Here is a 20,676-nt window from a genome sequence, read left to right on the forward strand (position 1 = left end):
CAAAGCAAACACTTACATGCTAACAAAGGTATCAGTTCGAAACTAGCAAGCTTTAGAAAAATACCAAAAAGGTTGTAATTTCTGTGACAGCATTACAGCTACAAGAACACCACAAACTCATACAACTGGTAAAGGACAAAGGTTGCTTTTCAAAACAAACATTCTAACTCTGACTTTTCATCTCTGTTCTTCAAGAGAGGTACATAACACCTTCACAAGAAGCATAGAAATAAATATTAACATCTCCACTGGGTACTAAGGTTATAGATTCACAGATGGGTTTCACTGTGAATTACGGTTTTCTGTCTTGATCATCCCATAAGAGATATCTGACGTTAAGTACTTAGATTACTCCCCTATCCCATAGGGATTAGCTGTCTTACCAACTCTCCATTTACAACCACCTGCTTCACCCCTCAAGACCTCATTTTCTGCTCCACTAAGAAGGTACCAGCTACCTTCTCCTTCAGACAGTCGGATTCCCGTAATCAAGTTAAACAAAGTAGAGATTCTCCACTTATATTTGGTTTGGAAGATTACTGTTTATATTTCACACTTGAAGAAAGTCTCATGTGTCCCCAAACAGGTCTACTTGATCACATTAATAGAATTAACAGGATTTGATCCTTTTAAACGCCTCAGTTATTAGCCATTATATCTAAAACTCCCACCAACTTCAATTACAGTTGTGAGTATTCATCGTGTCCACCACATGAGCTGTACAGCTGTAATGCTCAGAAAACAAAGAATTCTAAGTCAGAGGCAATTTCTGCTGTTTTCTTTCAAGATTGTTTGTCACTACCGAAACACCAAGCAGCAGGTAAAACTGAATTTGGCAGCTCAATCTCTCTTCCTAAATCCTGACTTGCTTCAACTTTTCAAACAAGGGGGTCTGCAGAGAACAGAACGTCACCATACAACTCTGTGTCATTGTGTCCACTGAAGGCAGATGTTTGCAGAAAAAGCAGTTTATCTGCATGTTTTTTAAGACTGTATAGTTCACATAAACACATACACAAAGGAATACAAGAACAACACTGTTAAATTCTGAGTGTCTTCTCTGAAACTGTTGGGCCTCCTTCTCAGAAGATGTTTCTATCACCTTGCAACATGCTAATGCATCTGTTTCATCAACAGCAGTGGAACCTTCACAAGTTTTCATCTTTTCCATGTCGGGAACCTTACTACCAGCCAGTCTGGTAATCTCCCTGGAAGTCCCTCTCTACTGATAAGGAAACCAATCCAACCTGGGAATCAAACTCAGTACACTGAAAAGCACGGGGAGCTTTTCTTCTACAAAAACCGACACAATGCACCACCTCCACAATAAAGAAAAGGTGTATTTCCTCGGCATATACAACTGTCACCACCTCCTGGGGTGGTAGAGGCAATTTCTTTGGCAATGGCCTTCTGTTATCTACAGTTCGCAAGAGGACAACAACAGGTTTAGCACTAGAGGCCCAATCAATCATGATGCTAGAAGATGGATTTCCTCCTTTTTGTAAACAACTGGGAAAAGAATCTGCTTTGAGACAGTGACAGCAATGCTTAGCATGGCATACTGTACAGATAGCAGCAGCTGGGCCTTGACAACTAAAAGCCTCCCTCAGCTAAACATTACTGTTCAACAGCATTCTAAAAAAGTCACATTCAAATTTACTCACAATGTAAGTAATAACACTTTTGCACTGTATCTTACCAACAAGACTGAATAAAAACCTGGCTGCGTCTCCCACTGCTTCAGTTGTTCCTCAGCTGGTTTCAGTACTGCAGTATCTTGACTAGTAGCTTGCGTCAAGACTTGCAAAACAATAGTACTTGCACTGTTGAGATCCATGAAAGTCTGAGAACATTTTAAAAGGAATAAAAAACACTTAAAAGAAGACAGCAAATACAGACAAGTAATTTCCATGCATTTTATCTAAACAAACCCCACTAACTTTTCATTAGACTACACTGTGTATGGTAACATCACACTGACTCACACGCAGTATCAAGGTACAGAAGTGATTAAACTATTCTGCTTTCAGAAAATCCTCCAGAGCAAAAAGCAAACGTGAAGTCTGTCACTACAAGTACATTTACTAGATTTGAGGAATTATGGAAAATATTTTGATTTTAAACTGGTTACCTCTCCTGTGAAGCACAGCAGACACAGCAAAACTCGAAGTCACAATAAACTTCAGCTCCAAGCAGGCAACACCATGGGGTTAACTAAAACAGGAAAAAGATGCAGAGTATTAACAGTTCTTTATTTTCAAAATAGTTTTTCCTCAAAAGAAAAACTGATCCATTTCTGATAGTTATATTCTGTGATTCAAGTATATATAGACAGTTTATATCTACTTTAAAGGATGATTTGTGGAATCCTGTTCAATTAGAGTTCTCAATGAAATTGAATTTTCCTCAACATATTTGTATTTATTATCTGTTTAGCATCACATGATAATCAGATGAATTTAGAGTGCCAACTGCGTAATTTCCGATATAAATACATTCTTATGATCTATAAAGACAAACCAAAACATTGCCCTCCAAATGACACAGAGAAGAGAATGACTGTAGGAAAAGAATTAAAACAAATTGAAGAGAAACATATACAAAAACAACTACAAAACCTGACAATTAACAGAACTGGTTTTCTGTCTACAAAAACCTCCATTTATAACCTATGTAAACTTATTGTAATACAGAAACATGTTAAAATATTTCTATACTTAAGTTCTCCAAATAAAGAACCAATCACAGTTTATTTCTCTACTACAAAGAGGTGTGAAAATTTGTTCAAAACTGAAAAAAACTTTATCATTCCAATTTCACCAAAAAAAAAAAAAAAAGAGGCAGAAAATTGTTATGGTGATAGTAAAAATGCCAGAGAAATCAAACCTTATTCTGATGCAGGTGTAAAATTTTCTTTTGAAAAAACAGAAACCACCCCAACACCAAAACAAAAAATAAGATTAAAGATTTGTTATTCCAGAAATAGCCCTGCAATATTAAATGGAAAAAATCTATGAATTCACAATATATGTATGTCTCCAATCTTCCTTAATGAAAAAGGACAAAAAATTTAAAGGTTTTAGGGTTGAAAAAACAAACCTTAGCGTACTTTCAAAAATACTAACCACTAAAACATCTCTCTTTACAGCAGTAATTGAAAAGAAGCAAGGAATCTTCTGTTTTATACTTGCCATGTGATATATCTTTTTATGTCTCTGCCTTAACTGCCCTACAAAAACAATTTACCTTCTATTTCTTCTTAATTACTTGTATCATTTAAACCTTTATCAGCTCACAGACTCTCTAAAGATTTCCTGAGATTATGAGAGCTTCACATAACTTTAAACATTCAAATTCTTAGCTTGCTTCTTAGAAAGCCATCAATTTCCATGGGACCAAGACCCTGATGCACACTGTAAAATCGAGCTGGGACTGGTTTGCACAGAACAAAGAAACAATGTCAAGGTAAGACTTGGGTGTTATACTAAAAGTCCTGCTAGGTTCATTTTTCCATCAAAAGTAATAATGAAATCATAAACCTGTAAATAATCTTATAGGCACGACAGTAAGATGACATATTTAGCTGCTATATCGTTTATTTTTCTCCCTTTCAGGGGATATTTTGGTATCTTGAGTACCTTATGCTGTCTGTCTGCATCACTGCACAGTCAAAATTAACCAGGAAGCAGCAAGACAATGACAGCACATAAAAACACTGGGTTAACTCACATGGATCACACCAGGAACTTTATATCGCACAGCACAAAGTACTTGAGTAAAACAGACACACAAGCAAAGCAGCAGTAAAAGATACATTCAGATTTTTCTGGTATAAACACTGTAGTGCTAAAGTATGTCTATTATAGCTAATAGAATTTCAGAGAACCTAAAAGAAAGGTAGTGAGGGAAACGAATAGAGGAAAATAAGTAAATGGGGGTAAAACGTCCTAAGAAGTAGATGTAGAGCTTGCACAAAAGACGAAAACATATCAATTCCTACAAGATCAAAACTATAATTCATACTTGAAGTGATTTCAAATATTTCCACTTAAAAGTCAAACTATCTGCTTTCCAACAGAAATACATTCTCATCTTACACCAGCCATCAGAATCTGATAAAGTATAATTTTGGAGCACCTAATCAACTAAAAAAATAGCTGAACATTAGTTTTAATTGTGAGGTGAAAACCAAAAAGACAACTTCTGAAAGTTAACAGGCTTGCAGTGTGTACGTGCCTAAGCAAAATGTTACATAATTTCTTAAACTCCAAATAAGTTTATTTTAAGCCTATTGATGAACCATGTTCTTCAAAGAATGATTTACACAGGAAAACTGCATGTATCAACAGCAATTCTGTGGCACATATCCAGATACTTGCTGTAAATATCCATTGCAAGGACATGGAAAAAAAATCATTAATGAACTTCTGTGTAAAAACTGATTTTTCACTAAAAAACTAACATCATGTTTGGTAAACAAAACTGTTTCTCAGCTACATTCGAATCCAATGCAGAAAAGGAGGGGTTTTTTTTGTCTCTTCTCCCAGGGAATAGTGCTGCTACTAGAGTTTCACATGATTCATCAAGAACAGCTCTCATTAGATAACTTGCTTATTGAAGTTAGTGTAATACAAACAAAAACCTGTAAGGACGTTTTTCATTTTGTGATTTCAAAATAATTAGCTGACAGATCTAAAGATGACAAAAAAAGTCATAAAGTATTTGCAAAGTTTCTTTTTTGATAATGCTTCTCATTCTTCGAGAAGTCTGTATTTTCACTTAAAAAAAAAATGGGGCTCACTCCTAGAAGAATAACCTCAGCAGGTCAGAACAAAAAATAATTTAACCCATCATTCTGTCTCTGACAAAGACCATACTGGATGCCCAAGTGAGAACACCGGAATAGGACAACCTTTCAGTGATATTTCTGAAAAATAGTCTCCCATCCTCCAGAAGACTGTGGTTCAAGGACTTCCTAGAAGCAGGCCGTTTGAATTTAACAGCCCCCAGTTCTTCCACAAATTTACACCGTTGGTTTTTGACCCCATGTAGACGATATCCCTCACACAACATTGGATGAGGCTGTCGCAAGCGAAATACGAGATAAAATTAAACTTTGCAGCTTAAGCTAATTACAAATAAGGTATGCTTATATAAAAAGCTACGATTACTAAAGTAAAGAGTACCACCCTATGCTTACCCCTGCACCCCTTAAATGCTGGATGCTGGAGAAGGATGAGGAAAATGCATAGATTTTTACTTGCATCAAGCTCCCATATCATTTCCACACCACACTGCCATGCAACTAAGGGTGCTAGGCATAAAAGAGCAGGCAGAACAGCAAGCAGGTGCTTCTTCAGCAGCAGTACTGGTTTATGCCAGCTGGAAGCGTTCATCCAACTGCAGGTTTAATAAACAAACACTGACAGCTATTAGGAGATCCAAGATCTATATTAAGATGCCTAACAGTACCCTAAGAATGAATGAGTACGCATGTTTAGGGACGTCCCTTTTCAGTGAAATGGAAAACTGTGGTATTAGCAGCATGTCTTTTTCTCATAAAAATCAATCTTAACACTAGAAAAGTACTTTTCCCTTAAATCTTAAAAAATTTAAATAAATTACCAAATTCAGATACAGGGAAAAAAAAAAAAACATGCCTTCAAGATGACTTCAGCATTCCTTTAAGCTAGTGAACTTTCAACTACAAGTAATTCCTAAAAGGAAAAAAAAATCCTGGGAACCAATGCGGTCTATCAATCTTCTTTTGCTTCTGCCTCATAAAGAAATACTTCAAACAAACATATATTAAAACAGAGCCAACTTAAAAACTGGTCCCAAAAGGGAGACATATACTTCCCTTTCCACCACTCCCCCCAGCTCCCTTTCCTGCTGTTTTTGTCTTTCCACTCCCTTCCTTTCACCATCTCTCATCCTCACTTTTGGTAAGCCGGCTGAACTCAACAATCATCCGGAGAACCAAAAGTTGTTTTTCAGGTTTTTTTTTGGTGTTTTGCAAGGTTAGTGTGTCAAGTCACCTGAGCACACTGTTCAGCAGACACCAGAAGAGGCTACAGGACGTTGGAGGAACACAGGACTTCCAGCAATGGCATCAAGCCATTACAGGCTCTGGTTTTAACAGACAAATTCAATTCTGATTCAAAAGTCTCTCTTGATATTCCTTTCCCAAAACCAACTTTATTTTCAACAGAAATCCTATCCTCTGCATGCACTCTGTAAAGATGATCAACACAATTAGGGCATCAGCTCTTATCTCAGGTGTTAGTGGATCCTCCCAGAACACAACTTTTACTGCTGTTAGTGCAGAGATGCTTTCGTGCTATCAGTTCCTGCAGATAGGACCCAACCAGGTCTGGCATTTAGCTGACAGTTAAAGCTTTGCATACCATAAAAACATGATTTTTCAGATGAGGAAGAAAAAATTGTACTCCTTCCAACCACGCACGAGTGTAAGTACATAATATAAGGTATATATTTCTAAAAAATATTTTTTCAAACATTTTCATTAGATAAGTAGAATACATTAGATCATCAGAGATTGAATGTAACAGTAGAACACAGCTGGATTGCATTAGGACGATGAAAGCCCCACCAAACCACAACTTTAGGAATTATATAAAAGCTGAAGCAGGGCTGTTCCAGGTCAGACCACTTTTAAAACAGGAGGTGCAAAAGTCTTTTCTGTTGCACAGCAAAAAACAAGGGACATGGGTTACATCACAGATGCGTTACACCACAGGAACAAGGATTTTCTCCACAGCCTGCTGAGTACTTCCAGTACTCAATTCATTGTTAAACAAGTTCTACAAGATGTGCTGAAGATGAAACAGATGAGGCAAGTATTAAATACTTGTTATCTTTTGGGTACCTTCACAGCCATGACAGGTGCACAGAAACATTGGTGGAGTCTATCTACATTAAAAACACCACTTTCTTAGAAGGCAGGCAGGGGCTGCACTTTTGAGTAGTAAAAGACAGTTTCCAAGCTTGATCACTGGGAAAAGCTTAGTGTTTCCAACCTCTATATCTAATCTCAGAGCTTGTTTTCAAAGTAAGCAGTGAGCAATTTCAGCAGCACTCGTTGCTTTCTGCTGCTTTTCTGTGGTTTATACCTATTGCTATCGCAACTAATCAGGAAGCACGTGGGGATAAAAAGAAAAGAAATCCCTTCAGCTGAGGGTATTGAACATCTTCCAATTGCAAATCAAAGCATGGGTTTATTGCCACATCAGAATTTCTGCTCGTATGGAGGAAGTGAGCGTAACCACATACAAGAAGGAAACCTATTCTCCACGACCCTACTGCGCATGCACAGACCTGTGACAGCAGCATATTCCCCAGTTTCCATTGAAATAAAAAACTTTACTTGCACCTAGAAAATATATAACACCTCAAATGCAACCCCTCAGCACAATGAGCCAGTGATGTCTTGAGACACCAGGAAAACCAATGCTCTGTTCTCATTCTTACCTTCCAGTGTTCAGCACTTCTGTTCCTACTCACCAACTCCTACATCTCCTTTCCCTTGCAAAAATCCAGGATCCACTTTTCCTGTTCTACACTCCACTCTTTAATTCTCTTTGTAAGAAAATACACAAACATGCAGTTCTCTCCAAACAATAGTCCTAGTCGCTTGAATGTTCTGCCATCATGTTTTCCCTTATCAGTCAGTCCTCTTAATAGAGGCTAAAAAGTATACTGGTACTTTTCCCATACCACCGAAACACATATGAATTTTAGAATCACTCATCAATTATGAAAACAAAAAAAAAAAGAATAGCTATGTATCTGCAAGGGAACAAAACATTTGTAAATGGCTACAAACTTCACTTTTTTGAACTTCAAAGAATGCAGTATTCATTCATATCCCAATAATTAATTCTGTACATTTGTTATCTTTTGTTAATTCCATAAATTGTTTTCCACCGTGATGAGGCGTAAGAGCGGATCTAGTTACAATCCTCTGAAATTGGTTGAATTATTGCACAAAATACATAGTGTTATTGCTGAAAAGAATGCAAACTACATACTGGGCTTCTTTTAGAGGGACATGGTAAGCAGCTCTAGGGGTGTTACCATTTTCCTCTGTGCAGTAATGTGTGAGACTGCTTCTAGCATGCTGTCTTTGGCTTTGTCATCATTGCTCTCCCTCTCCCCGGTTCAAAGAAAAAAGTGCAGAAATTGGAAAGCCCGGAGTTACTAAGATGATTGGGATCTGACTTATGAGGAGTTGTTGAGGACTTGTTCAAGTGGTGAAGCGGAGTTAAGGGACGACTTAAAAGACACCTACAAATAACAAACAACTACCTGAAGAGCACTTTCAAAGAAGACAGAGCCAAACTCTTCAGGTCAATGGCAGATGATAGGCTAAAGCTACAAACTGCAGCTTGGGAGGTTCAATAAGAAACTTATGACTGACTGTTTTTCAGCACATTTATTTTAAGGAAAACAGGAAAAACAAAGTTGTTATTCTGAAAAGCCACAAGAAACAGTAAGGGGACACCTTTTAAAAAAAAGAAGGTGAAAGCTAGGATCTGCGGCAATATTCATGTGGCATTAACAATGCTTGTAAGGATACGGTCAGTTTCAGGAACAGCTGGTAATCATTCCAACCTCTCTCCATCATTCTATAAATTTTCCTATGAGCCTTTTTTCCTAAGATTATAGTACCTGTATCAATCATGCCAGATGTTAGTATTTCTACTGAGTAGTAAAAACAAACAAACAAACCACCAGTATTCTGAATGTTCAGGGTATTTCTAGAACCATTAACAACTACACTAATGACCACAATCACTACAAAGATTAATGTTAGTCATTAAGACTTTCAAAAACAATAGATTTTTTTATGTAAATGAGGAAGACTGTCTACACTTTGCCAATTGAAAACATAATAAAGAGAAATAAAGACACATATAGGAAGGAGCTACAGTGTTTCTTCTCCTCACTGCTATTGACAGAAACAGAAGAATAGAACTTATTTATAACAATTTGTATATGTATATATTTTTTACAAGAGTACAACACTGAAACTAAAACCCAGTTATAAGAAAAATCAGCATGCAGAAGACACCAGGGAAGAAGCAGTAAAGAAAAAGGAGGAACACAGGAATAATGGAGAACTGCGAGCAAGGCTGATAATATTTACAGAGGTATCTCGGATTACATTATAAAATATGCAGATGAAGAAAAATGGCCTCTTATGGTAAATGGAAACTGGCCAAATGAAACTGACCAAAAATCCCAACAGAAATAACAGGAATAAAAACTGACAGTGGGACTATTCCAAGGAATATGCTTGGATATAGCTCAGAGGAAACCATGTCATAGGGCTCAGTACCAATAACACAGAAAAAGAAAAAAAAAGAGAAACACAGAGACAATAGAAGAATATTTTTAATGTTTAATAGTCAGCTTATGCAATGACCAAACTCATAAGACTAATCTTATTCCCTATTCTTCCTAGCTCATCTTGTTTTAGTAGATTTTCAAAAACACGACTGAACACTTCATAGTGAATTAGCATTCAAGAGCTGACATATAAATGCAAGTTTCAGTCTGCCTTCATGCAGAGACTTTAAATTAATTATTAAATAGTTAATTGAACTGAAAATTGAATTGAAAACAATTTCTGAAGATGGTTAGAACTTGTGTCTGATGATACAGTTTGAAAATTTTCTATGTTCAGCTTGGGCAACAAAAGCCTTCATTAGGCCATATATATATATATTTACAGTACAAAACACCCTTTTGCAGAACATTACAATGACGGAACGCGAGAAGAAAAGTAGAGAGTGATGAAAGATACTAGCATTTAAGTTTCAAGAAGTCATAACCCATAAGGAACACGCTATTTGTAAGGACTGAGGTGGTCCCATGTATTACGAATGTGAATCCAAAAGGCACTGCACACACATTACAGATACACTTCATCTTTGAGGCAGGGGAAGCAAGGTATGTAGCAGCAGAACCTGGAAACTGCACCAGCACTGTGTTTATGGCCACGTTCTTACACTTCACACGTTGCCAACTTGTACGTAAACACAAATAGGAGACATAACTCACCACTCCTGCACCCACCCTGCCTTGGATTTTGGGAAGAAGCCGTTTCCAGTAAGTTGTCAACTGCTATCCCTCCAGAATCTGTAGGAAGAAAATAAGCGTATTTAGCAAAAAAAAAAAAAAAAAAAAAAAAAAAAAAACTAATAAAATGGTACTCGCCCTTTTCCACAGAACAGAAGTTCTGCCAAGATGCAGCCCGACCGCTCAGCTCACCGACGCCTCCCCGCCGGCCGTACCCGCACGGAGAGCCACCGCAAGGAGAAACGCGGCAGCGGCTCCCCGCGATTAGCTAGCAGACCCCTTCTCCCTCAGAGCCCCTCGCCACGCGACCTACGCGCAGAGCCGGGAGGAGAAAAACACCACACAAAAAATAAGCCGAAGCTGAGGCGGGGCAGCGGGCAGCACACGCGGCGGCCAACAGCGCGGCGAAGGCCGCCTCGCCCCCTCCCCGCCTCCCGGCCGGGCCCGGCACCCCCCGACCCGCCGCGGTACCCGGGCCGCGGCCGCTCCCTCACAGACGGCGGCCGTTGGCGGCCGTTAGCCCCGTGACGACGGTGCCGGCGCGTGCAGCGGGGGCCCGGCGCGCGGCTCACCGTTGGCGGCGGGCGGTGGCGGCGCCGCACGCGGGGGTGGGCGGGGCGAGGCCGGCGGTGGGCGGGGCGAGGCCGGCGGTGGGCGGGGCCGGCCCTGGCGCGCGACCCCCGCCCGCTCCGAAGCTGGCGCCACGAGCCCGGGGAGGGGAGGGGGGGGAGGGGGCCGCTGCAGCGCCCCGGGGATGACGTCATCGCCCAGCGACGCACGCGGGGGGGCTCTCCCCGCCCGCCCGACGCCGCGCATGCGCGTGCCGCCGCCGACGGGGAGGGGGGGGGCGTGGCGTGGCTGAGGGGGTAACGGCCGTTTAACGGTCGCGTAGCGGGCCCGTCGGTCGGGATGTGTGCGTGTCTCGCGACACGTCTCGTGGGTGGCCTCGAGCTGTCGAGGTCGGTGTGTAAGCGGTGGGAGGTAACGGAAGGAAGGAAAAATAAAGTTTTGGGGGAGTTTTAGTTACTCCGTGGTCATCCCGAGCAGTTGAGCGGCGAGGGAGCACGGCATGAAGGGGCCCCCGTACAGACACGGTGTGTTCACATGCACCGAGCCGGGCGTGTGGTGCTCAGTGACTTCGTCACTGTTCGTTTCTTCGGAGGAACAGCAAACGCTGAACGTGTATCTGATGAGACCGTCAGGCTGGGCTCTGCGATGCCCGGATCTGCAGCGGAGCGAGGAGCTGGGGCCGCTGTACACAGCCCTACCGCTGGGTTTGTGTCCTTCACCTGTGACAGCACATCAGCTCGGAACAGCGGCAAACACCCACCCCTACGGTGTGCCAACAACACAGGGACATTCAATTTTAAGGCACAGTTTCTGATGATAAACTGATAGCCCATTCACGTCAGTTAAAACGTGATGTTGCTTTAGCATTGCTTGAAATCACCTTTTAGTCATGTTTTCGAGGCTGAAAAAAAGTTAAATAGTAGCTGTTGGAAGATGGGACATCCCTGGAGGACTCAGGAAAGAAGAAATAATTCTAGTTGTTTGTATATAGCAGCATTGTGAGAAACAAAGTTGTGTTTTTGCAGTAGAGAAATAATTTTCTGTATTCAAAGGTAGTTGCGTAGTGTGGGAAACTAAGTTGTGTTTTTGCAGTAGAGAATTACTTTTCTGTATGCCAAGGTAGTTGTGTAGTCATAATAAGGAGAAATGCTAAGTAGGTAAGTGGACAGTAGAAGGCCTCACTGTTCCAAAATAAGGTAGAAGCTTGAGAAAAAGGATGAGCAGTGTGGGAACAGTAAAACAAAGATCACAAGTTCTCAAAACATAAGGAGAAATTAAAGGGTTGAAAAATAGAAAAATTGTGCATATATGGTATAGAGGAGCGTCGAGTAGCTTGTGAACCTGCAGTACTCAGCCAAGGAGGAAACGGGAGGTGATCAGGCGTTGGGTAATAGGGAATAAAAGGTTATGATTTTTTTACTAAAATGCGCTCCTGATTGACAGGACGCCCGCCATTGCAATTGCAAAGAAAATAGCTTCACAGAAGATCCTGTCTGAAGAAAATTATTTGAGGTGTTTCTCACAGCATAATGCTGAATACTCTGACACAGAAAATCCTCTATTAACAACTTTTTCTTTTCTTTCCCCCTTGCTATCTATTCTCACTCTTTTTTCCTGCCTTCTACTCATGCACACCTAGCTGGAATGGGTATTCTGCTTTGTGTGTGGGTGTGTGTGTGTTTTAACCTCCTCACAACAATAAACCGATGTCTAAATAACCAAAGCAATTGACTTCCCTAATGCTGTATATTAAGCAATACTATTTCGATAAGAAATACTATTTAGCTAATAAATACAAGTATTTACCAAGGAAAACAGGCTGCCATTCTTTGTGACGTTAGGGACATATATTCCCATATATAAGATAAAGGAGGAAAGTATATTCCCATAATAATTCAATGTAAGATAAAAGAGGAGATAGCAGCAGCACCAATGGATCATGCCACTCGTAAGCGGCTAACGCCACTCAGACAAACCCAAGTGGCTGTCGCAAACACACCACTGATATTACGTTGGCCCTGCTCTGTGTCGGGTGCTGCGGGCACACCGCAGCACCTCGGCACCCTCCGCCACGCACAAGCCGTTGGTCCGACCGCGGGCAGAGGCGAGCCGAGCCCCCTGCCGCCCGCGCCCCGCGCCCCGCCCCGCAGCGGCACCGCCGCGGTTGGACCCCCGCGGCCGCCGTCGGGGCCCGCCCCGCTGCCGCGTGTCGCGGTGCCGCCGCGGTGCTCCACGGGACCCGTAGTCCCCTGGCCGCGCCGCGGCGGCCGCACGCGTGCTCGCAGCCGGGCCGGGCCCGCCGCCGCCATGCCCAAGGCGCGGGCCGGGAAGCGGCCGCGGCGGGAGCGCCCCGAGGGGAAGGCTCCCGGTGAGGCCGAGTCCTGGCCCGGGAGGCCGCGGGGCGGGGGGTGCGGGCAGGGCGGGAGCGGCGTTACGGCTGTGTGTGTCTGTGCTTCCCCGCAGGGATCCTCTTCAACACCGGCGCCGGGCAGCACATCCTGAAGAACCCGCTCGTCGTCAACAGCATCATCGAGAAGGTGGGCGCTGGGGGTGCCGAGCCGGCAGGGCGCTGCTTGCTCACCTGCCTGTCTGTGCTCGGCCAAGTGCCGCTCCTGGTCAACTCGTACGGCGTCCTTGCTTTCACCGCTTCCCTCCTTAAAAAAGAAAGAAAGAAAGAAAAAGAAAAAAAGTTCATACTTCTCTGTTAGCTGATTTCAGCTTTTTATTGAGCTGCTTATATTTTTCATTTTATAATTGAGTTGCTGCTAGAAGTCAGTTCCAGAAAAATATTCCTTATTTAATAATTTTTATTTAATATTTTGTTTGTTCTTAGGCTGCCTTACGACGTACAGATGTCATTCTGGAAGTCGGCCCTGGGACTGGTAACCTGACAGTAAAAATGCTAGAGAAAGTAAAAAAAGTAAGTGTGACTTTACCACCGCCTTCCCGTACGCGTGCCACGTTATGGCTTGGCCTTTGGCATAGAGAAGCGTTTTCAGCTACCTGATTGAAAAAAGTAGAATAAAGTGTATTTTTCTTAACATTTGCATGTATATCAGTGATTTTTTTTGCTGTGTTTGTAAAATATGCATGGCTTTGTCAAACTACATTGCTTTTATCAGTTTATGTGATAACTTTTGCGTGTTTTGTGGTGGCAGAAAAAAAAGGTGCATAGCGTAATGAGAAGTATTTAAGAGTTATTTAATTGCATAGCAATATTTATTTGATCTTTTTTTACAATTGTAATTTTAATCCCAGCTAGGAGGAGTTCGTGTATAAAGTTCCAACTATCTGCTTTATTTTCAGGTTATTGCTTGTGAAATTGACCCTAGACTTGTGGGTGAACTTCAGAAGAGAGTGCAGGGCACGTAAGTATCAACCTTTGAAGTAGTGATGACTTAAAGCGGTGGAGCTGCTTTGGCAAAAACATTGTCAGGGTGCTTATCTGAAGATAACCACAGTATATTTTCACCCAGGTGTCTGGCAAACAAACTCGAAATCAAGGTTGGAGATGTCTTGAAAACAGAGTTACCATTCTTTGATGCATGTGTAGCTAACTTACCTTACCAGGTATGCACTAAACAACATGGAAAACTTCTTTTTTTTAATGATAACTGCCTGGAAGTTACACTAATGCTGTTACGCTTTTCCTCAGATTTCCTCACCATTTGTTTTCAAGTTGTTACTTCATAGACCTTTTTTCAGGTATGTACAAGAGCAGTGCTCTAGATTACCGGATTGGGGAGCAGGGGAAAGGCAAAAAAATAATTTCACAGATGTTCTCAAATCAGTTTTTTTAGTTTTTAAATATCATTTTGGTGGATCAGAGCCACACCAGTTTTTTCTATAATATGAAAACTGTCAATGATTGAAAATTAGTTAATGTCAACTAGTTAATATCAACTAATGCATAAGGATAAACTTAGTTTTGACATGAGAGTCAAGCTGATGAAATGAAGAATGGCACCTGTTTGCACTCAGATTATAAATAATTGTTATTCCAAGGATAAGCAGGGCATGGTAACATTTCAAATGTCTTCCTCTGTTAGGAAGTAAGTGTGCTAAGGGCAGAATTGAAGCCAAGACATTTACTATTGTCTGGTCTAAAAATGTAACTGCCCAGGTACTTCTGTGTGTTGTTCACCATGACAGTAGTTCTTCATTTCTCACACTGAAATATTAACATTAGTGACGTTACTGATCAACTTTTGGTGCTAGAGAATTTGTATTTGGAGGGCTTGCTGGGAAATTACTCAAAATTATTTGTCATGCATGAAACTCTGAGACTGGACTCTCTCTGATCCATTTAGCAGTATAAAGAACAAAATTCTATTGTAGTTTTAATGAAACTTGGGTAGTTTTACCAAGTTGTATTTTTTTGTTTTGTTTTGTTTGTTTGTTTGTTTGTTTCTAAGTCTGACCTAATCAAGGGAGTGTGTGCATATCGCAGACTTTCCTTCCTTTAAGTCCTGAGGGGGTGAAAATATTTTCTAACTAGCAGTTAGTTTTTTGACTTAAAAGTTGGTTAGACTTAGAATTCATTTTCTCATTTCTGTTACTCTCAGGTGTGCAATACTTATGTTTCAAAGGGAATTTGCACTTCGTTTGGTTGCAAAACCAGGAACTAAGCTATACTGCAGACTTTCTATTAATACTCAGTTATTAGCTCGAGTGGACCATCTGATGAAGGTATGTCATTTTGCTTTACTTAACAAGGCTATCAAAGAGAGAATAATGTTTCTGAGAGTGTGAGGATTCACTGCCTATTCATGCAGCTGCCTAACCTCTAACAGGTTGGAAAGAACAACTTCAGGCCTCCTCCCAAAGTGGAATCCAGTGTTGTCAGAATAGAGCCAAAGAACCCACCACCACCTATCAACTTTCAGGTAAGTGTTGTATAGTGTAATAACAACGTAATATTCTAGTAATAGTGTTTAATTTTGTTTCATTTCTTTGTACTTGTTACTCAGTTGTTTATGTTGTTTTCACTACTAAGTATCCATTGGTATTTACAAAACACCACAATATTTACTCTTGTATTGATCAGACTTGTATTACTGCATTACCTGCATGTAATTGGGTGCAGCTTTTCTTGCAGTACTTACAAATACAAGCACCAATACAGGCTGGGTGGAGAATGGATTGAGAGCAGCCCTGAGGAGAAGGACCTGGGGGTGTTGGTTGACAAGAAGCTTGACATGAGCCATCAATGTGCGCTTGCAGCCCAGAAAGCCAACCGTGTCTTGGGCTGCATCAAAAGCAGCGTGGCCAGCAGGGTGAGGGAGGTGATTCTGCCCCTCTGCTCTGCTCTAATGAGACTACACCAGGAGTCCTGTGTTCAGCTTTGGAGCCCCCAGCATAAGAAGGACATGGATTTACTGGAACAAATCCAGAGGGGGGCCACGAGGATGTTGAGAGTGCTGGAGCACCTCTGCTATGAGGACAGGCTGAGAGAGTTGGGGCTGTTTAATCTGGAGAAGAGAGGGCTCCAGTGAGACCTTATTGAAGCCTTCCAGTACCTAAAGGGGGCCTACAGGAAAGCTGGGGAGGGACTCTTTGTCAGGGAGTGGAGTGACAGGACAACAGGGAATGGCCTTAAAATAGAAGAGGGTAGGTTTAGATCAGATATAAGGAAGAAATTCTTCACTCAGAGGGTGGCGAGGCACTGGCACAGGTTGCCCAGAGAAGCTGTGGATGCCCCATCCCTGGAGGTGCTCAAGGCCAGGCTGGATGGGGCTTTGGGCAACCTGGTCTGGTGGGAGGTGTCCCTGCCCATGGCAGGGGGTTGGAACTGGGTGATCTTTAAGGCCCTTTCTATCCAATTCTATGATTCTATTTCTGACAAGACTGAGGTACCAACTCCGTATCAATTGGAGAGTTGCTACTCATAACATCCCTTTCATAGTGCTTATTATGTCACAGAATTTCTTCCAGCTTGATCACTTAAGTTACTTGTGATCAAAGGAGTGTTTTTGAGAACTCTTACCTTACTCTGCATAGTCTCAGAAGGCAGATGCTACAGGATAATATACTCAAAGTTAATTTTTAAAATGCTTTGGTCTTTGAGGCCATTTCAGCCTTGCCTAGCATTAGCAGATTTTCTTGAAGTGTCTGCATTCTCATCACTTAAGATCTGGACAGTGGTACCCAGGCATAAAAAAGAACAATTCGAAGGTTTTATTGTGTGAAATATTTTTCCCTCCATTTGGGTTGCTTTGTCCAAGAATGCGTGCTCTTTGTATTGTTAAGAAAGGTACTCTACTGAAAAGACGTTTTTGCATTCAATATTCTTGTGAAATTGCCAATAGTGTTCTTGTTTTTAGCAACTGTATGTTCCTTTCAGTAAGTACTGTGTGCTTTAATTTCAGGAATGGGATGGTCTGGTAAGGATAGCCTTTGTTAGGAAAAACAAGACACTCTCTGCAGCCTTTAAGTAAGTAACTTCTGTTAGAAGAATTTTTTAAAGTTTGAGAGTCCATTGAATTAACCATTTATTTTGTGTAAATATCTAGCAGTGTTATATGCATGCCAGCAGAATCTGGGATAAACCACGATGGAGAATTTATGCTGAGGTCACAGACTTCTCAAGTTAAACTTTTAGGCAGCAGTTTAAGAAGAACAGATCTTTGTAGTCATTAGTTCATTTTTATATTAAATAATAACCAGTTAAGTCAAAAACAAAAAAACATTTAAAGTTCAGTTTTCATTCTAGGTTTGAATTTCTTTCAGGTCAAGTGCTGTAGAGCAGTTGCTGGATCATAATTACCGAATTCATTGTTCCTTACATAATAGAGTAAGTTCCTTTTTAATATATTACGTATTATTTATGTGTACTCTTGAACTAAATACTAAGAATAAAAAAATCAGAATTGAAAAGCTTGACATGTTAAAGCTTTTCCAAGAGAGTTTTGGGAAGGTAGGAACTTTTTTTCTTAAAGAACAGTTTAAAAGGGTCACTAAGTTACAGTGAAAAAAATGAAATCTGGGGATATTGTTATGTATGGCTGTATATGTCTCAAGGATGGACTTTTCCCAAAATCTAGTAAGAAAACTTGGAGTCTGTGTCGCAATACTGTTGGTGATTCATTTATAGTGAATGAGGTGAGATATAAAAATTCAGATGCAAGAATACAATAATCCATAGAAGAAAAGCAACAGCTTATGTCATTTGAAAGAAGAACTCTTCTAAAAGCAAAGGAAGAATAGATTATTTAAATTAACCTGTTTCTATGCTATGAATAGAAAAGTAATTTGTATCCCATTTTCCATTGATAGGAAATACCTGAAAACTTCAAAATTGCGGAGAAAATACAGGCAGTCCTAAAAGATACAGGTTTCTCTGAAAAGCGAGCTCGTTCAATGGATATAGATGACTTCATTAGGTAAATCTTTTCTCTTTACCCTATTAAGCTTTTTCAGATTCTACCTGCTTCTATACCTCTACGTCAAACAGATAAGCATTGGGTTACATAGGAAGAGGACTAACCATTTTCCTCTGCATAAACCCTATATAAACTGCTGCTTACAGCACTCAGATGGAACTAACTAAAGATCCCTACTTCTGTAATTTGTGTTCTAGACACTAGACAGTGTCTTTGCTAAAAGTGGCTCTAATAACAGGATTGGTTATCGTAATTTTCTTTGGAGACTTACACAATCCTTCCCTGTCCTCCTGTCTTGAGGATTAGGCCTTAACGTAAATAGGAAATTTTAGTAATTAGTTACTATTTTCTGCTCTTCTGGTGAGTAATTTATGTTAGAACAAGAATCCTGTCCTAATTCAGTCTTAATTCAAGATAAAACTCCTAGCTGTTTCTCAGCATAACAATTATCATGGTCACTGCTTTTCAAAGAAATGCAGCAAACCTGGTAGGACTCACCACCAGTAACTGCACTGGAAATGTATCTCTAAAATGGCAAACTTAATAGTAACTTGTAGTGTAAGCTTCCTAACAATTTTTATAGTACTTGAACAACAGTAGCTGCTTTTGTGCTACTTACTTATATACTTTGCCAGCCAGCCTGACTTGGAAATGACTTAATTGGCTGTATAAATGAGTGGAAATTATAACATGACTATTTCACTTTTTCAGACTGTTGCATGGCTTCAATTCAGAAGGCATCCATTTCTCATAGATTCTACCAGAAGAGTGAAAGATCTTTATTTTCTTATCTAAGCCTTACTGAAGCCACAGTGACTGCAATGAGACAAGCTCTTCTCACAAAAGCTACAGAATACAGAGTGCACACTGGTTCTTATTAAGAACATTACAATTTTATCACAGGTAATAAATAGGCAAGATGCTGCTCCTTATTTTAAAAGCGTTAAATTCTTTCAGGACTGAAGTGAGATGCTGGACTTCCACACAACAGAGTATGTTTAAATTTACCCGATGACATGCAGATTGATGCTGCCATAACTGAAATCTGTGTTCTCTGCTCATGAACTTGATCTCAGTATATTTTTTTAATACTTATAACTCATAAGTCTGTGTTTAGCAACAAAAAATGGATTTGTAGTCATTCCACTTGGTTCTTGTTTCTTTTAAAATATATTTAAACACTTCCTTTTGACTTGGGATGTCCATTTCTTCCTTTTGTCTGGTAGCTACTAGCGTTCTAAGTCTGTTAGTAACGTATTTCCATTCAAGAATCCCAGTAAGTTATTTTCAGAAGTGAGCATTTATCATATGGGCTTGGTGTCAGTTGTTGGAAATATCATTGAGGGACCTAAAATCACCAGTGTCATCTCCTTTACCACCTCCTTACTGCCATCAGACCCCCGTAGGAATCAGCAGAAAATTACTAACTGGCCAGCACTCTTAAACATGGACAGAAGAAGGTGGTTATAGCAGGTGTTCACCTGTGAAGTCAGCAAGCTATTTTTTGTCAGAAAAATTTGTCATTCAAGGCCAAAAGGAGGATTAAGATAGATCAAAGCTTTCAGTGAACCTCAAAGCAATACATTCATGTGTCCTGACTTATTGAAGTGTCTTAATATAGTTTGGATTATGTATTTGTTACTAAGGACAAGGCAGAGTTTTTTCCCAAGGAAGTTTGCATTAACTCTACATAGCAACCATCAAAAGAAAAATCCACTTTGATCTCTCTTCCAATTCAGGAAAACAGTAACCACTAACTCTGTAGCATGATGCAAGTTTGATGGCATAACTGTGTATTAACTACCATAAGACTGGGTATCAGGACTGGATATCAGAGGGTGGTCGGGCACTGGGACAGGCTCCCCAGGGCAGTGGTCATGGCACCGAGCTGTGGAGTTCAAGGAGGGTTTGGACAATGCTCTCAGACACGTGGTCTGATTTTTGGGTGGTTTTGTGTGGAGCCAGGAGTTGGTCTCAATGATCCTTGTGGGTCCCTTCCAGCTTGAGATATTCTATGATTCTGTGCTAAGTCATTTGTTTCATGTGTGGCATCTTGCCAGTAAATGCAGAAGAGACAGATTAACAAAAAGTACTGTAGTATTCAACTTCATGCAAGTTGAAAGGTCAGTGATTCAGAAACGCTGCCTGAATCTGCAGGCATCCTGAAGGAGTGCTCAATTATTTTATACTGTAACAATTCCAGTGCTGCTTCACTGCTTATAGAACCAATTTATGAGCGATGGTTAAGCTGCCCTAGCAATATGCACAGACCAACACAGAAGGAAGAAACACAGGAGATACTCATCATGTTTTTTGTAAGCTTTTGTTTTACATCACAGGGAACAGAATATGCTTGTCTGAGTCCTAGTCATGCCTGACCATCATACAATGGCCTACAGAATTCAAGTGTTATAACCAGCTGCATTCACTTGCTTATTTTAATTCTCACCGCTTTAGTCTCAGTGTAGAACTGATCTTTACAGCAGGCTTTATCACAGAGGCAGTCCCTTAACAGCCACTAGACATGATTTTAACCTGCAGCTGGTACCTCACAGACCACATCATTTACAAGGTTTAGTAAAAGGTGCTGAGATCTACCTGCCTTTTCTCTGCCTGTCAT

At 40.6% G+C, this 20,676-nt stretch overlaps 2 protein-coding genes across 8 annotated transcripts in view; one reads left to right on the plus strand and one right to left on the minus strand.

The window, feature by feature from the left end:
- The window catches only part of IPO11 (importin 11), a 108,949-nt gene extending 98,142 nt beyond the window's left edge, over window positions 1–10,807 (minus strand). Inside the window, exons 1-5 of one of the 7 annotated variants that reach the window (XM_083817378.1) lie at window positions 10,677–10,807; window positions 10,243–10,413; window positions 10,087–10,164; window positions 2,132–2,214; window positions 1,700–1,843 (exon numbers count right to left, since the gene is read on the minus strand). In XM_083817378.1, the coding sequence (XP_083673504.1) occupies window positions 1,700–1,837 (138 nt within the window). In that variant the 5' untranslated portion in view covers window positions 1,838–1,843; window positions 2,132–2,214; window positions 10,087–10,164; window positions 10,243–10,413; window positions 10,677–10,807. Of the gene's footprint in view, window positions 1–1,699; window positions 1,844–2,131; window positions 2,215–10,086; window positions 10,165–10,242; window positions 10,555–10,575 lie in introns of those variants that run through there. The other 6 variants (XM_083817381.1, XM_083817376.1, XM_083817379.1 and 3 more) reach the window with 6 other exon arrangements.
- A 1,784-nt stretch (window positions 10,808–12,591) lies between these two features.
- DIMT1 (DIM1 rRNA methyltransferase and ribosome maturation factor) lies at window positions 12,592–19,246 on the plus strand. Its single transcript, XM_083817394.1, has 12 exons — window positions 12,592–13,042; window positions 13,138–13,211; window positions 13,508–13,594; window positions 13,981–14,042; window positions 14,151–14,244; window positions 14,330–14,379; window positions 15,240–15,363; window positions 15,468–15,560; window positions 17,043–17,107; window positions 17,404–17,467; window positions 17,950–18,056; window positions 18,768–19,246. Exons 1-12 carry the CDS (start codon window positions 12,607–12,609, stop codon window positions 18,808–18,810), a joined length of 1,299 nt encoding a protein of 432 aa, XP_083673520.1. The 5' UTR covers window positions 12,592–12,606; the 3' UTR covers window positions 18,811–19,246.
- Window positions 19,247–20,676: the final 1,430 nt, after the last annotated feature.

This window comes from Anser anser (genome assembly GCF_964211835.1).
Source record: "Anser anser genome assembly, chromosome: Z".
Classification (NCBI taxonomy): Eukaryota; Metazoa; Chordata; class Aves; order Anseriformes; family Anatidae; genus Anser; species Anser anser.

Coding starts and splice junctions, on each gene's coding strand:
- DIMT1 (XM_083817394.1), top strand. CDS start 12,607: ATGGATCATGCCACTCGTAAGCGGCTAACGCCACTCAGACAAACCCAA. Junction 13,212..13,507: donor TCAACAGCATCATCGAGAAG/GTGGGCGCTGGG, acceptor GTTTGTTCTTAG/GCTGCCTTACGACGTACAGA. Junction 13,595..13,980: donor TGCTAGAGAAAGTAAAAAAA/GTAAGTGTGACT, acceptor CTTTATTTTCAG/GTTATTGCTTGTGAAATTGA.